Raw genomic sequence first — 17,134 nt, 5'->3', positions numbered from 1 at the left:
TAACGCAGGAACACTGCGATACGGTTTTTGGGGTTAGTTACTGTACAATTATATTGGGAGGTTTAATATGCAGCAGCACTGGGTTAAATGAACAGGGTTGGGAAACCAATAGGAAGGCAACACAGTGGTTTGAGATAAGATATCTCCTGGCAAACACTTCCGAGGGGTTAGGAGACCGTGCCTGAGCTACTAACTGTGAAGATCATACCTTCTGGGCTCCAGCCAGGTTACAAAGCTTGTTTTGCCAGTGCTGGGAACCAACAGATTAAAAAGACTATAAACAGTTAAAAGGACTCTGGCCAGCAGTCAGTCAGTTGTTTGAGGGCTCTTTGGGGGACAGACTGATACACTGCGGGGGCTGTCTGAGGAAGTTAGGCCATTTAGGTTCTCTTCGGGGGGATGGTAATCCTATGGATGAGATAGATGCGTATAGACCATTTATTGTTTTAAAAAACTATTCTTTTCTTGTGTTATGCTTTGTTCGTATAATTAAGATTAAACAATACGTTGGTTAAAGGGCTCACTGACTACTATTTATCACTGGTCACAGACTCCCAAAGGGAAGAACTTCAGGTATCAAACCCAGTTGGACCTGCTGGCTTAGCATGGTTGATAGCCTGGGCCACAGTACCCTGTGTAAGAGTGGGAGAATTGCATGACTCCATCCCAGGAGAGGAATGGCACGAGGCTGGTACCCGACGGGTGCACTCAGAGACCAGAGAGAGCACCGAGACACACCTAGCCCTGTGACCATGAGGCAGGGGTTTAGTAGGAAGGATGGAGAGGAAAGGCTGCATTATTAAAATGTTTTAGATGAAGAAGCGACAGGTTTAGGTATTGCATATGAGGGTTGGAAGACCTCATGTGCAAGAAGGTACCAGGGGAAAACAGGGATAAGATGGCGCTACACAAATATTGAAAGGAAATTGTGTGAAGGGGGGGGAGAGAGACCCTATTCAACACTGAACAAAAATGTAATGGCACTAAGTCTTCAGAGAGTAGCTACTGAAGGAACCTCTAGGGGACACTGTGCTCAGAGGAGGGAGGGTTTGTGGCTGCTAGGACGGAGGGTTTGTTTGAGACTTGCCATCAGTGAATCCCCAATGGTCCTCCCTTTTCTCTCCTTGGAACCCCATTGTTGTCCCTGGCAGCTGCGGTCAGGTGCGCAGGAAGCTCTCTACCTTCTGGTGCTTGGCAGGGATGGGATACGAAAGGACTGCGGAGGTGAGAGGGAGCAGGTGTGGGGGGGAGTTGGGACCCTTACTGAGGGTCAAAAAGGTTCATCTAAAAATGGCAAGTTTTGTTTAGATGTAGGACAAGCTTCCTGATGGTAAGTGTAGTTCTACAACAGAACATCTGCCAGGGAAAGTCACTGAGACGTCAGTGAGCCATTCAAAATGAGATTAGCTAAAACTCTCCACGGATTAGAGTAGGTCTGAAGTCAGTGGAAAGACACCCATTGACTTGAATGGGCTTTGGATCCAGCCCTAGGTAGAGGGAGTTGAACTCAATGACCTGTGAGGTCTCTTCCAACCCTACTAGCCTGTGATCCTCTCTTATAGGACCTCTCTAAGGATCGACAGTCAGTTTGCGTTACAGAGGCCCAGCATGAATATTAACTGTGCCAGTGGGACTGACCAGTCAAGAAATCAAGAGTCCAATCACCCTGCAGAAAATATAACTCCTCCAGTCCATGATCCAGAAGAAGATAGCCTGGCCCTAGGCAGCCAAACCCCTAGCATTTCTGCAGTGCCCAGGAATGATGGTAAGGATGATAGACACATCTATTTTGTAACAACATATAACTAAGGCCCTTTGATTCCTGGGGAAATGTTTCTCAGGATCCAGAAGGCAATTCAGGATACTGAAGGACATATTTTCAGCTGGGCCTCGAAATGGCCTGCACTTGTGAGTGCACAGAATTGAACGTGCACATACATGTGCCCTTACTTAGTTATTTGCACTTGCAAAATCTGTGTTAATCATGTCAGTATGAAAGATGCAGGTTCGCGATGAGGTCTGGGATAGTGTTGTCTTGGAAAGATGATCATGTCTCTTTCCCAAGCGGCTGGGAGGGAATCCACTGGACTCCACTGAAGCAGGCCCCAGTCTTTATCAGCCTATTCTTGGTCATATGTACTTGCCCACTATATATATAATTCATATTAAAAGCTGTTTCTCAGTTAATATTTATCAAGTAATGGACACGATCCAGTGAGATGTTGTGTCCTCATCGGCAAACTTGACTTGAGTGGGAATGGAGGGCACTCGGCATCTCACAAAATCAGGCCCATTCTTTATGTTTGTACCCCAAATATTTGTTACTAATGGTACATGACAGGCCCTATATATTTATACCCAAATGTCTGAGCTCTAATTAAATTAAATTAATGGAGATATCCTATCTCCGAGAACTGGAAGGGACCTTGAAAGGTCATTGAGTCCAGCCCCCTGCCTTCACTAGCAGGACCAAGTACTGATTTTGCCCCAGATCCCTCAGTGGCCCCCCTCAAGGATTGAACTCACAACCCTGGGTTTAGCAGGCCAATGCTCAAACCACTGAGCTATCCCCCAATCAATAAATAATAATGATTTATTGCTTCAGTAAAACCCTTATTAAATGACGGCTGTGTCTCAGAAAGGAAATAACATATATGTATTTAATATCTCAGCTTAGAAGCAGCTCTCAATTAAAACCAGACCTATTCTATACCATTCTTATAGAAGCCACTCTCGTTTCAAACCTGCCCTTGCAGGGCTGGGCCAGGGTCATGGAGGATTACTTGGAAGCAATGGTACGACAGCCCTTTTACACGCCACAAAATTATAACATTTATATCCAGTTTAAACCCCACATCCATTGAGAGGGCCCCTGTAATTGCAGAGTTCACAACAGCTGGCCTTGTTTAGTTCGCTAGACCTTTACCACACATACCACAGGAGAAGGTAATTAAATGAAACCAGCACAAGAGGCTGCTCAGAAATAAGAGTATGATTCTGCTCCATCTTCAGTCCTTTGAGCGGTTGCTTAAGACCGGTATCAGTGTATTTTCTCTCAGCCTCATTTTAATCTTCATGCTCCCATTTTATCCACTTAAACATCCACGTTAAGCGGAGTTCCCTAGAACTGTAGGGAAGTTTGCATCTGAATCTAGATCAGACGTCAGGCCCTCTGTAGCATGAAGATGTAGTATGGTGTGACATAATATAATGTCCTGCAAAATGCTATTCCATATATTGACATCCCTTTTCAACTCCAAGTGTTGATGTCAGTCAGCAGCTCTTCCTTCTTGCATGACCCAAAGCTTTTCTATTTAATTGTTGGGTTTTAATATTAACTGTGCTTATCCAGCAAATAGTGTTTCATTCTCACAATATTTGTTTGTGTTGGGTTTAGATACGGAATTCAGATACACTTCTCGCCCAGCAACTCCCCAATTCAGTAACATGCTACCCACCCCTGAAGATACAACTGGCACTAATCCCAGAGCTGGGAGTAAAAGACATCTAGACCATTTTATTGCTCAAGAACGAAATGGAAGCAGCGCTATGGGCTCCACCAGTAGTTCACAATCCTCCCAGGCCCCAGAGAAAGTGACTCTTGTTGTAGATGGCACTCGATTTGTGGTGAATCCGCAGATTTTCACCGCTCATCCTGACACCATGCTGGGAAGGTAGGTGATTTCAATAACTTTAAAGATGTTTAAAATGGGACAAACGCTTTCCAAAAGCGACTAGAACGTGAGATCTCAGCTCTCATAAGCTAAGCGGGATCAGACTGGTTCAGCACTTGGCTGGGAGACCTTCTAGATTAGAGCCAGCAAGAGGGAAATTGATGATTCAGTAGGTAGTGCTCCCGCCTCTGAGTCAGTACTGAATCAGCAGTGAGTATGGCAGTAGGAAACACTCCACTGGCTCACTTCAGCCTCTGCCTTTCTGCTATTTGTCATGTCTTTCACTCCTCCCCAGTCCTGCCGTGAGTAATTCAGGGGCTTAGTCCCCCAACTGTCCCAGGAGCCTCCTGGAGATCCCTTCCAAACCCGTATAACATATTTTATTATGCAGATAAGTGACCTGATCGTAAACTCACTATCTTGATTACTTACTACTAGCCAAGTATATATACTCATTGCCACTTCACAATCCTTTTTCCATCTCAAGCTGGACCTCAGTGGGAGGGCATTGGTAGCCAAGAAGCATTTATCTGACCCAAGGTTGAATGCCGGCCTTCACAGAACAGAGACTGCTACTTCTTCCATACAGTGGAATGGTTCAGTTATGGACACAGAACTCTGCTACAGCAGGGCCTGTTTGAGATCAAATCTCTTAAAGTCACAATAAAATAAAGCATTGAATTTGGGCCTCCAGCTATAATAGAAGTGTTTTGGATTGTTTTTAATGCCAGTGCACCATCTGGTCCACATTATGAACGTATTAAATATATTTGTATATGTGTTTTTATCTTTCAGAATGTTTGGAGCAGGTAGAGAATATAATTTCACTCGGCCAAATGAAAAGGGAGAATATGAAATTGCAGAAGGAATTAGCTCCACTGTATTTCACACAGTGCTGGTGAGGGCACATTTTTAGCTATGAAAACTGTTGTTCATCATGTTTGCAAAGCTGTGCTTCCTTCAAAGCAGCCGCATGCCCTTTCAAATTTACGTTCCAGAACTATTTTACATTCGGATTATAAATCTTAATCTCTTCTTTCTTACGTGGCTCAATCTGCCATCTCGGAACTTGTGTTGCCACTTCTTTTCCCTCCCTTTATACCATTTCAGTTTCTGAGCTCTGCCCTCAGTCACCCTATTATTAATTGCATGAATAATTCCTCTGTTACACAGCAAAGCTGCTTTCTTTTCTTTTTTTTTTTTTTTTTTTTTTTTTTTGCTAGCTAACACAGTTGTCCGTGACTGTCTGCCAGCAGAATGATAAGTTAATTAACAACAATATTTCAGGTTAGCCTGAGATTTTTTTTTAAAAAGAAACATCATCTTCCTCCTTAACAATTTATTTACAGGATTATTACAAAACTGGAATCATTAACTGCCCCGATGGAATTTCTATCCCTGATCTCAGAGATACGTGCGATTACCTCTGTATCAACTTTGATTTCAACACAATCAAATGTCAAGACCTAAGTAAGTACAGGGGAGAGAAAATTAGCTAGAAGTTAGGGCTTGATCCTACAAGGTGCTGAGCACTTCGGCTCCAATCCAGCAAAGCATTTAATCGTGTGATTTACTTTAAGCACTTTTGTCCCATTGACTCCGGTGGCACTACTCATGTGCTAAAAACTAAGCATGTGCTTAAGAGCTTTGTTGGACCAGGGCCAGAGTGCTCCGCATCTTGCAAGATCCAAGTTCTTGCTCTTCACTTTGTGTGGGATTGCAAATAATTGCAAGAATGTAAATACTGGAGGGCTATTGCTGGAAATGATGCTGTGATGAGGCAATATTTTTGTGACCTGGGTGTGGGCCTCAGTTTCCCTTATGCATTGCATCATTAGTGAGAGGAGGACTGTTCACTCTCAGAGCACGCTGAGACATCTGTATGAATGAAGCCTAGCTGTCTGAGCCTGAATGAGTCATTGAAAGGACTGGCTGACGCTGACCCCATATCTATGGTAAATCTGAGAAGACAATAGCAAATCCAATCACCAGGACATTGACCCCTAGGCCACGTCTACACGAGCGAGTTTACAGCAGCACGGCTGTGCCGCTGTAAGATCGCTCGCGTAGCCGCTGTAAGCCGACAGGAGAGAGCTCTATAAACCTTGAGCAACCTAAATTTTGCCGGCATACGTAGCCATGACTCTCGTAACCAAGGGCTCAGAGGCAGGTGGATTTCCCTACCTCCCAGCAGGGAAACAGGGCAAACTTCCTCAGCTTGGGAACAAAGGACTGGGAAGATGTGAGGTGGGGATAAGAGTGGGCTGCTGGAAGGGGTCTGGGCTCTCACCTGAGACGTCACAAAGGAGGTCGAACTAAGGGCTTGTCTACAGCAGCACTTTAGTGTAGACTCTACCTACGCCGAGGGGCCGGGTTTTCCTGTTGGCGTTGGTAAGCCACCTTCCCAGGAGGCGGTAGTTAGGTCAACGGACGAATCCTGCTGTCGACCTAGCGTTGTCTACACTGGGTGTTAGGTCAGCTTAATTGTGCTGCTCAGGGGGGTGGATTTTTCACACCCCTCACTGATGTAGTTGGGTCAACCTAACATTTAGTGTAGACCAGGCCTCAGAGAGTCTCAGAGCTTGAATAATGGAGTTCACTACAGCTTGGCTGAGCTCTGGGCTAACCAGAATGGGCAATGCTTTAATCTTCAGGTCTTTGTGGTAACCTAAAGACTTCCTGTGCTGTGTTCCAATTAACTAACAAACCCGACTGTTGGGTGTCACTGCAAATGCTTGGTGAGGTGCATTAATCCCTGAAGAGCGTACAAGTCTCTGCCAGGCATCTGTCTCTGCTGGACTTGCTGTGAAACAGGAGTGCTGGTGCCCTAGAGGTTCAGTCTAAGGCGGCGGTTGAGATAGCATGACCTACCCTGTGCAGGAAGAGTGAGACCCCTTGGGGTCTGGCAGGCACACTGAAGGGCTTAATCCTACAGACTGTTCGAAACCTGGGGTGCCTACCACTGATCCTGTGGATCTGTGACAGATGCATACATTTAAATTCACTAAGAATTCATGATAATCTATTATTCATTCTCTATTATGATTTTACTATATTGATTGGGTCTTGGCTCTTTTTAAAAAAAAATCATTCCTTGTAATGGCCCTAAAATTTAAATCAACTTTGTATTCTATTTTTGCTGTTGCCAGCATTGTGATCTGGAAAGTGGACTAGAGATACTGTTCGTATGAATGTATGTTTTTAAGGGGGTTGTCAAAGGTTCCCAGGGCCTTGGGATGGGTACTCGTTTGTTGTAGATATAACTATCAATAAAGCATAGGGTTGGGATGTATGTTACATAAAATGGTGAAATGGTGCCGTGGTTAAAGGGATTGGGATTTATGGGCTCTCCCAGTGACTGTGTGTGGACAAGCCATTGAGTCCACGCTTGGGTGCCTAAATCTATCTACAGGTACATAAATAAGTGGCCTGAGTAAACACAGCTGCCATTGACGTTAGAGATCTGTGCATGCTCAGCACCTCTGAAGATCAGGCCACCTTTATTTAGGGGCCTAATTATAAATTTACAGTAGGAGCCTTGTTTTTGAAACATTTGGCCTTGATTTTTTTTTCTACCCCCAGTTTCCCATCTGTAAAATGGGAACAACACTTTCCTTACTGGGAGGTTATGAGGCTTTATTCATTAATGTTTATAAAGTGCTTTGAGATCATCAGATTGAGTGCTACAGAAAGGCTGGTGGTGGTGGTGGTTTTAAAGCCATCTTACGGAGTCATATCCCCAGAAATGTGTGTTCTAGTTCAGTTTGGTATAAAACACCATGGCAGATCAGTAATGCTTACTTATTTGTACTTGATTTGTCTCCTTTTAGGTGCTTTGTTGCATGAACTCTCTAATGATGGAGCTCACAAGCAGTTTGATACCTACCTGGAAGAGCTTATTCTGCCCATAATGGTGGGCAGTGCCAGGAAAGGAGAACGTGAATGCCACATTGTAGTATTAACAGATGAAGACACAGTGGACTGGGACGAAGACCATCCACCTCCAATGGGAGAGGAATACTCACAAAGTAAGAACTGAGAATTGTTTTTTAAAACCATTTGTTGAATGAGGTGACAGATAACCAGTCACTGGCCGCTTTCTCAGAAGCTCTATTTGATCCTGGGCAAGGATGTTTCCTTCTATTGAAAAGACGATATTGGCTTGATTTTCAGAGGTCCTGAGCACCTGTATCTCCCACTGGAGTTGTGTGTCTGATCAACACTTGGGAAGATCAGACCCTAGCTGTTTATTTCAGAATGCCTGATTCACATCAATATCAGATTTAACACAATAAAATAACTTTGATTAAATTGTTATATAACACATCAGATTTAACAAATTATTCTGTTGAGATTTCATTAGTGGGGGAACAGTTTACCATAGAGTGAGAGATTTCATCAAAAACTTGTAAAAATATTTATTTTAAAGCACAATTGTCCCATTAATATCAGCATGGCTAAGTGTTTAGTGACAACAGGGTCAGGTAGCACGTTTCTGTATAAGCCATATGGCAGATCTTGATTCCAACCTTTTGCTGTCAGTATCTGTAGGAAAGCAGAATAACCGAATGAAGCTTGGTTGTTTGGCTCTGCCATTAGATTTCTGGCTTCAAACAGAGACTTTCATATTGGAGCAAACCTTAAAAAAGAGAACATTTATAGAAAATAATATTATTTCCTCTACTTTTGTCAGTGGACCCAATCATGTATCCTTCCTTCACTTAAGATTCATATTGATATTAATGGGAGCTTTGACTGCAGGATTGCTCTCATAAATATTGGCGTTGGAATAAGTGTGTCCTTTCTTACTAGCTTGTCTTCTCCTTGTAGGTGCTAAGGGCCCTCCCACCTCCTAGGATTAGGCCTCTTCTACTTAATCCTACAGAAAACAATCTTGTTTCTGTGACATTATAGCCTGATAGAAGGGAGCCGGCAGTGTGGTCTCAGGTTTAGAATAATGACTTGAGAACAAAGAGCAGATGAGCTGCAATGTAGAAAAGAGAAATCATTTGCTTGATAAGAATAACATTCTAGTCAGCAATACTAAGGAAGGGTAATTATAAGGTAAATGGATCCAAGTTTAAAGGAAGCTATTGTGTAGCTGACCATTTTCCCTAGTGTGGGGACAAAGTCCCTCTTTAGTAATGGAAGTTGCATCGTCCTTGCTTGAGATAACATTTTAGTCAAACAAAGGCACAAAACATTCATATTTCCCATGTGCAGTTTCCTGGATAGAGCGGCCAGACCAGATTTGTTCCATTTACCAACACTAAAAACTGGCAAATGGTCAGTGATATCCAACACCCTACAGTTACAGGGAGAGAGCAGCTGCCAACCAACCATGATTGAAGATGCAATGGGTTGTTGGTTTTGCTTGAGACACACTGCTGCACCCTGATGCATGAAGATGCTACTTACAGAAAAGTCTTGGGGACAGATTCACTAGAGAAGATGCAATATTCACTGCGTTTGGAAAATGAATATAACAAACAATGAGAGGATAGAACTAGTGAAAAGATAAGACAACAAACACACACACACACTAACTTGCATCCTTTTCTTAATTTGCATTTCCTGTAAAAACTCCTTCTGCACCTTCCCCCCAAAGAGTGAGTTGTATTCGTTTTACCCAGCCACTGAATGGTAGATTGGTGCAAGTTACATGAATTTACCACTTAGCTGTTTCCAGACCCATTTTTACCCACCCACATCACCAAGGAATTTGGGCTCTTCTGGTGCCTGATGATAGGTATTAAAAGTAGTTCTGAAACACCAAGGCTGACTTTTCCAGCACCCAGACTGCAAAGCGCTGCCCACAGGCATCACAGGATAAATATCCCAGCCCATACCAATTATGCCAAATGCTAGGTGGAGATGCATGTCTTGTAGTGACTAATGAATCATTTTGTTTCTCAAGTTCTTTACAGTTCCAAGCTGTACAGATTCTTCAAGTACATCGAGAACCGTGATGTTGCAAAAACTGTCTTAAAGGAGCGTGGGCTGAAAAATATTCGAATTGGCATTGAAGGTAAATTTTATTTGCTAAACAACAACAGAAACCTTAAATAAAAAGGGAGAACAATTGGTTTGGACACCAACACCACTACTGCCAGAATCTGAAACTCTGTACTATAGTCCTAGTTCATTTTTACAGGGTCTAAATGTGGAATGAGAGCACTTTTCCACCTAGTGCTAGAGGTGTTGTCCCAGCTCTACCCAGTATTCTTGCCGGGCCATAACTTGTTCTTTAGGGTTCCTTTTGTTTGAGCAGTGCTGTGATGCATGCAAGGGGTGGATTGAAACTGACGGGCTGATTGTGCTTCAGGTTATCCCACATGTAAAGAGAAGGTCAAGAGGAGACCCGGAGGCCGGTCAGAAGTTATATACAACTATGTGCAACGGCCGTTCATCCAGATGTCTTGGGAAAAGGAAGAAGGAAAGAGCCGTCACGTCGACTTCCAGTGCGTTAGAAGCAAATCTCTAACAAACCTGGTGGCAGTAGGCGAGGATGTTTCAGAAGACCAGGAACTTCTGATGCATCATCCACCCCAGGTAGACGAACTCGATAGATTAAATGCACCATTCTCACAAATGGCTCCTAACAATCTTCCGGATTAGTACAGACTAAGGGGTCTGCGGTTTTCCTGTGTTGGGAAATTTCTCAGCATCGTTTCATCCCAGGACATGGGACACGCTCTCTTGCAAGGTGTTTTATCCTTGTAGTCGCTCTTATTATAGTGGAATATTTCAAGCATGTTAATAATGAGCTCTGGTCCCTAAATCTAACGGTGCAATTGCAAGCACAGTCTCCTTGAGAAGGAAGGGATGGAAGCTCTTCGCAGCCGGAGGCTTTGAGATTTCCCCAGGTGCCTGTGCCCACGTGGATTGGTGGTGGTTGAGCTTTACCTGAACCTGTGAAAGAACAGAAGTGTTTTAAAAAAAATTATTGTTCAGCGTGAGAAGGGGAATTCCATGAATATTAGCATCAAGAGAGAATTGTATTGTAGGCATTTGCCTTTGATTTAACGATTCGTTACAAAGGGACCAACCAGCACCGCGAGACAGATTCCACTTTTCCCTCCAAGCACAGATGTGACACCGTTGTGACAGTAAAATCCCAGGGGTGAAGGAATCTGTCTGCACCACCAGTAGGCTTTGCATCCAGCATGTATACTGCTGTACTCTAGAAAGGTGGAGCTGGTTTAACAAGGAGCATTCGGCTAGTCACAGGCCCGTGCTCCTTTACAGTTCTGTGCACGTCAGAATCACTTCTTTTTATTAAGGACAAGGTTGTGCTGTTGAGCTTAACCAGAGTAGAAAGTGGTGTGGAATGAAAACAAATCTAGATAATATTTTACCAAATAAAGCGGTCTGACTTAGCCTGTTAAATGTGTGAAGCTCCTTTAGTGATGGCTCCGTAGCCGAAGAATCACTGTTTCTTGCTGCACATGCATGCTAAGCTAGAGTCTCTCAGCACAGCCATGCAAACTGAATTTACCTTGGCAGAACCTGGAGGTAGTTTTGTCTTCCTCTTTTATAATTGCTGCAGCTATTGGTTCAAAATTCCCATTGGCTTCAATAGGGGCACCCCACACACATCCGCTTGCAGAATTTGGGCTGCTGGGCAGATTTCAAGGCAAACTCCTTCCTTCCAGTTTGCAACTGATTTGGATAATTTTATTCTGTCAAACAGGCAAAAGATAGAGGGGGGCGAATTTTAGCAGCATTTTATATATACACAGTAAGCACAGCTTTGTAAGGAAGTAAATCTACAGCTGAGAGAAAATATTTCCTGCTTCTCTTGACTTGGCGTGTGCGCTAAAGGCCCAGTTCAGACTGGATACAGGAACATACTAGCCATGACCGTGTTCAAACATGGTTGCAGCCAGTCCAGTCTGAAGTCCTAATTTTTTTTTTAAAAAGGGTGCAAATGTTCAGTTCTCCCCCTCCAAATAACTACACCTGCAGTTAATTGTGGTCGAAACTCATACCACTTACACATCTGCCTGCCTACAAAAACAGAGCCCAGTTCCTTAAAATCAGCCCCTAAAATACATATCCACTTTTAGCATTGCTTCTTCTCTTCTCCCCCAAAAGCAAAGCATTTTTCCAAGCATATTTTCCCTCTGTTTGCAGATTGTAAACTAGACTCTCTTGCTGCTAAAGGTATATTTGTGTATTTTTTTCTCGCCATATTTATCTTGATAATATTAAGCATAAATTGTCTTATGAATTTACAAACGCTGCTTTAATTTAAAAAGGGACAAATACTTGCTGATGTGTATCTAGCTCCTATTTGTATCTGTGAGCCCAGGTTCCCATATTTGCAGTGGCGCTTTCTTGGCCTCAAAAGAACAGCAAACAGATTTCCTCTCCTTACAAGTGCCGAAGGGAAGGAGATTTTCAAAACTGCCTACTGAAAGTCACTAGGCTGTGTGCTCCTAAATCCCTTTAGGTGCTTTTGAAAAGCTCCTCCTAACTCTTTAGGGCAGGACAGAAAAGTGTCCTTAACCATTTGCTGGCAGGTCAATAGACATTTTATGCAATCACTTTCTACTGTTGTTAGTTTTAATTTCTGTTAAATACTGGAAGACTTTACATGGCATGTGAAAAAAAATCTGCTTCCTGGAAGGCCCGATAGAGCCCTTTCCTCAGGTTGGAGGGAGGTGCTCACATGACTTCATTGGGAGTACTCACCAGTGAGATTCCAGGGCTTGCAGTTTGGCCTTATGGGTTGTATGTTGTCTGTCTATTTCTGCACCACCTTCAGTTTTAAGTAAACTAGATATAGTGAATAGCTGGTCTGGAATTTGAGTTTACATATTTCTGTACACACACACAGTGCCCTCAAATCCCCTTGTCTGCATTGGAGTATCGGGGCTGAGCCCTGGGCACCTGAACACCTTTCATAAGGTCAGACCCTTTTAGATTCAGTGGGTGTTGAGGGCCCTCAGCACTTCATACAATCCGGTCCTAGTGTGTTAGGAGTATGGAATACAGCTAATTAAAGGGTTTACATAAAACCATTCTGTTCACCCATAATTGTGTCGTTTACCAGATCCGGTTTTGGAGCTAATTAAATATTTAGAATGTTCTAAAGCGAATTCCACTGGAACAGTTTTAAACTAAGTAAATGGTGACATTGACTGTCACCGAGCGTTCAGGTACAAGAGCAACTCGTTTCTTATGTTTTATATTTGTTTCAGTGTTACTCATGGTGTTTACAGGATCCTGCAGTTGTAAGGTTTCTTTTCTGTAATAAAGTGTTATAATTTACATGCAGCCTCTGTTGTCTCTAGTAAGCAGAAAGGGAATTTTGAATGACCGAGCTGTCCATCAAGCCTGGAGCTTTCCTGAGTCCCTCGAACAGAACTGTCAGGAGAAAGCACATCCTTTCGCTCCTTAAGATCCCGCTCACCCTTTATACAGCCCTGAAGAGACCCCTCCATTTTCCTCTGCTTTATCCTCAGAGCCCCCTGTTGTAACCACTGTTGTCCTAGCCAAGGAAGATTGAATGAACTTATGGAGCCTGTCAGTGGAAGGCCTTAGCCCAGGGTAGGCAACCTATGGCATGTGTGCCTAAGGCAGCACACAAGCTGATTTTCAGTGGCACTCACCCTGCCTGGGTCCTGGCCACTGGTCTGGAGGGCTCTGCATTTTAATTTAATTTTGAATGAAGCTTCTTAAACATTTTAAAAACCTTATTTACTTTACATACAACAATAGTTTAGTTATATATTATAGACTTCTAGAAAGAGACCTTCTAAAAATGTTAAGATGTATTACTGACAGGCGAAACCTTACATTAGAGTGAATAAATGAAGACTCGGCACACCACCTCTGAAAGGTTGCTGACCCCTGCCTTAGCCTGTGTGGGTAACAGGAGGGGACCTTCCTTTGCTCCAGGGGCTAAGCTGCCCTTGCCCTTCTCAAGAGCTGGGACCCAGGAACTGAACTTTGTCCGCCATGCAGCACTTACCCTTAGTAGCCAATCATTACTGCTAGGTCACATCTGTTTAAAGAGAGTTTCCCAGGCTAAGCTCTCAAAGGGCAGGGTTTGAGAGTCTTTTCAAAGACAGGCCAGGATTGTCACTGAGTAGTGATGAAATCTCATCCTTCCCTGGCAGATTGAAGGGCTTGGACAGCTAGTGAAATTCAACTTCCGATTTTGGGATTAATGCCATTGGTTCATCTAGCACAAACATTTGCAGGTGTCAGGCACCTTTAAATCTCTCGTGCAATTGTAGGCTCAGTTGGCTATAACAAGTTACACAGTAAGATGCTAATGCACCAGCTTTAAACGTCAGCTCATTTAATGCTGGTATAAGTGGTGGCTAAGATTTTCAGAAAGGGCTAGTGATCTTGGGGCTCTCAGTTCTTGGGGGCCCACCATGACAACTTAAAGGGACCTGATTTTCAGAATGTAGGTCAGAATAGCCCGAGCCCGGCCTAAATTTGAACGCCGACTCAAGTTTCACAGCAGGCATGGTCGTTCCATAAAGAACTGTACCTAACACCCCACAATCCAAGCAGCCCCCACACTGCGGCTCAGTTCCAACTGTACATACAACAGGGAGTGAAATAAAGGAGTGGCGCTCAGATGGTCTGACCCACTAAAGGAAAAAAAACTGAACTCCTGCGTGCTTTCCCTCTGCCATTTAAATGCCGTACACCCTTTTTTCTAGCCCTAGGTGCCTTCCTGGGGATGTGGCAAAGTCTAATAAACAAGAACTGCAGTTCTGATTGCCCTTGACCCTCCAGCCCTAGCATCCTATAACAGGTGCAGCTCCTTCCCTATGCATACAGCAAGGGTTAAGTACACATGCAAAAGGTCATCTCTGCACACATTTCAGGGGTTACCACTGAGCCATGTGATAATTTACTTAGAATAGACCGTATAGGCTCCATACTGGGATCAACACCCCATTGTGCTAGACCCTATACACACAACAGAGACGGCCCCTTACACAAAGCGCTTGCAGAGTATGAGAGCAGTGAGTTGTCTAACCATCGCCAAGTGTTTTGTAGGTGTCGTGCCAGCCTGTGGTTACCACCAAAAAGTTTTAAAATACTACCAGATCTAGACAGGTCGCACCACTCAATATGGCTACAGCTGTTCTGTTGCTGTAAGTGTAGCCTGGGGAAAAAAATAAGGTTACTGCAGAATCTGGAAGGGGAGTTATTACAATGGATTATGACAGATTTTACTCACCCTTCAGTAGTCATTATTCCTGGTTTTGGTCAGTGCTGTTGGCTGCCTCTTGTGTACAAGACTAACTATTTGGCATAATCATCAGCCATTGAATGCCTCTGGCTGGGTACGGTGGAGGCTAGCACTAAAGGCTGTTGGCTGGGTGGGGAAGCTTGAACAATGCTGGGAAGGCTCAGGGTTCTTCATCTTCATGAGCAATAATGTCTGTCAGTGTAAAACAAAAGCCCCATGAGTTTCATAAATACAGCCCGCACGAATCTGATTCATTGAATTTTCTTTTTAATTTGGGATGGGCGGGGGGAGGAAATGTATGTTCATTCATTCCTAAGAATGCCTTAGAACTTAAGATGAAACCAGGACCAGCTTCTGACTCAAACCTGGAGCTACAAAAGGCTATCTGAACAGTCCTTGTTTCTATGGCATCTTCTAGCGGAGGATCTCAAAGTACATTGAGTGAGCTCCCAGCCCTGCATAGGGGCAGGTATCAGCCCACTGGAAGAGACAGTGGATTGGGAGGCAGGTGACCTGAATTCCATCCATGCTCTGACATGGTGGGTGATCTTAGGCAGTCAAAGACAGGCCCATTTATAGGTTCCTAGGCTGAAGAGCTAGCAGCTGCTTATCAAGTTGATGGCAATTATGGAAGCTTCCATAAAGAAGCAAGAGTCACAGCCAGTCTGCTTCAAGGGAACTTCTGAAAAAAAAAAAAAATGTTAGTTTAATTTTACCACTCGGTAATATCAATAAGTGGCAAAGTGGCCTGGGTAAGAGACTGACATTACTGCTATCCCCTGACAAATGCCACCAGGTTTCTGGGACTAGATGTGATTTGTACAAACAGGCAAATGTGGCCCTGAAGCCATCTTTAATTAGATCCAGTAAGAGCAGAGAATACCCATCATCATTTAGTAATCACTCTGCATCTAAGCTGGCCCTCATGGTCTAAGAAGGTATTTTAAAGTCCTAGATCATTTGTAAAAAAAATTAAAAGAACATAAAGCACAATTTTAAGTTAAATCCAGTAACCATCCACCCATCTACTGCATTCTAGCTTATTGCAACTTGATCTGGGGTTAAGGCATTTGTAAACAGAGCTTTAGGAATCCCAAACCCTATTAAGTGGAGTTATAGATGTAAGTGATGATCAGATATTGGCCCAGGGCTGTGTGCTTTGGCAAGTCTGATCCTGTGCTCAAAAGCAGACTGGATAAAAACATTGTGTGTTGGGGTCTGAACTACCAGCTGGCTGTGGCATGCCACAGTGTGGTAGGAAATGAGTCTAATCTTCACTCACACCACCAAAGCCGCCATCATGTCATCCCTCACCCCTTGTAAAATAGTGAGCCATTTATTCTCCTATTCCTGTCTCCACACAGCACTCCCGCCTCCCTAAATGTAACCCTCTTTTTACCAAACCTCTTCTCTCCTTCTTGATCCCCAGCCCTACCCTACAGCAACTATAAACCCTACACTTTCCCCTTACACACATCCTCAGCTGGTGTGAACTGATGTAGCTCCATTGAAATCAGCAGAAGTAATCTGATTTACACCAGCTGGAGATCTGGCCCAGAACCTTAACAAATCAAGAACGTCACATGTTCCTCACCAAAGCAGCTTGTAACAATTCTCAGTCAGGGTCTGGTTGGGGAGCAAGGCCTAGTACTCAAGGCCACAACTCCTGACTGCCAAGGGAGATGTGGGGAGAGCCCAAGCCTTCCCACTCCACTGGGCTCCAACCCAGGGCCCTTTGGGCTACCTGTGGTCTAGCAACCAAGGCTGCTTAAGGGGGTCCTCCCTGGGCCTCTTCCTCTCATTCCCTCCTCACCCCCGCATCATCTTAGTCCGAGACTTTCCCCTCGTGGGGAAACCCAAATCACAATAAGTAAGAGGGGGTTACCAATGTCCAAGGTCCACAGGATACTTCCCTCACAGGTTGTCTCTGGGGTGCATCCTTTCTTCCCTCAAGAAGGGCCCCTTTGGGCAGTTGTGTCAGAGCCTTAGGCTTCCTCTGCTCTGCAGTGCTGGAGCTGTGGGCTGCAGCTCTGCTCACCTCCAGCTCCGTCACCCAAATGAGCTAATTCCCGATCTCAATTCCTCCAGCAGATGGAGCATTTGCTGCTAGGGGAGGGGGGGGGGAGGAGGGAAAGAGTGGCTAAAACCCAAATAATCCCTTAACCCCATGTTGCCCAGTGTGGGGTTTGTACACCCAATCATACAGCTACATGATCTCATGGTCATGACCTTTGTC

The 17,134-nt window shown here is 44.1% G+C and overlaps 1 protein-coding gene across 2 annotated transcripts; it reads left to right on the top strand.

The window, feature by feature from the left end:
• Window positions 1–70: 70 nt before the first annotated feature.
• On the top strand, window positions 71–12,950 carry KCTD20 (potassium channel tetramerization domain containing 20). Of its 2 annotated transcripts, XM_034767525.1 has the most exons (8): window positions 1,164–1,224; window positions 1,563–1,765; window positions 3,398–3,674; window positions 4,470–4,572; window positions 5,024–5,144; window positions 7,505–7,702; window positions 9,592–9,702; window positions 10,000–12,950. In XM_034767525.1, exons 2-8 carry the CDS (start codon window positions 1,609–1,611, stop codon window positions 10,290–10,292), a joined length of 1,260 nt encoding a protein of 419 aa, XP_034623416.1. In that variant the 5' UTR covers window positions 1,164–1,224; window positions 1,563–1,608; the 3' UTR covers window positions 10,293–12,950. The 2 variants fall into 2 exon arrangements, with proteins under 2 accessions (XP_034623415.1, XP_034623416.1); XM_034767524.1 differs by lacking the exon at window positions 1,563–1,765 and having other exon boundaries at window positions 71–1,224.
• Window positions 12,951–17,134: the final 4,184 nt, after the last annotated feature.

This window comes from Trachemys scripta, chromosome 4 (assembly GCF_013100865.1).
Source record: "Trachemys scripta elegans isolate TJP31775 chromosome 4, CAS_Tse_1.0, whole genome shotgun sequence".
In the NCBI taxonomy this organism is placed as follows: Eukaryota; Metazoa; Chordata; order Testudines; family Emydidae; genus Trachemys; species Trachemys scripta.
The sequence above is the reverse complement of the archived record's forward strand: the minus strand, read 5'-3'. Positions and strand labels throughout refer to the sequence as shown.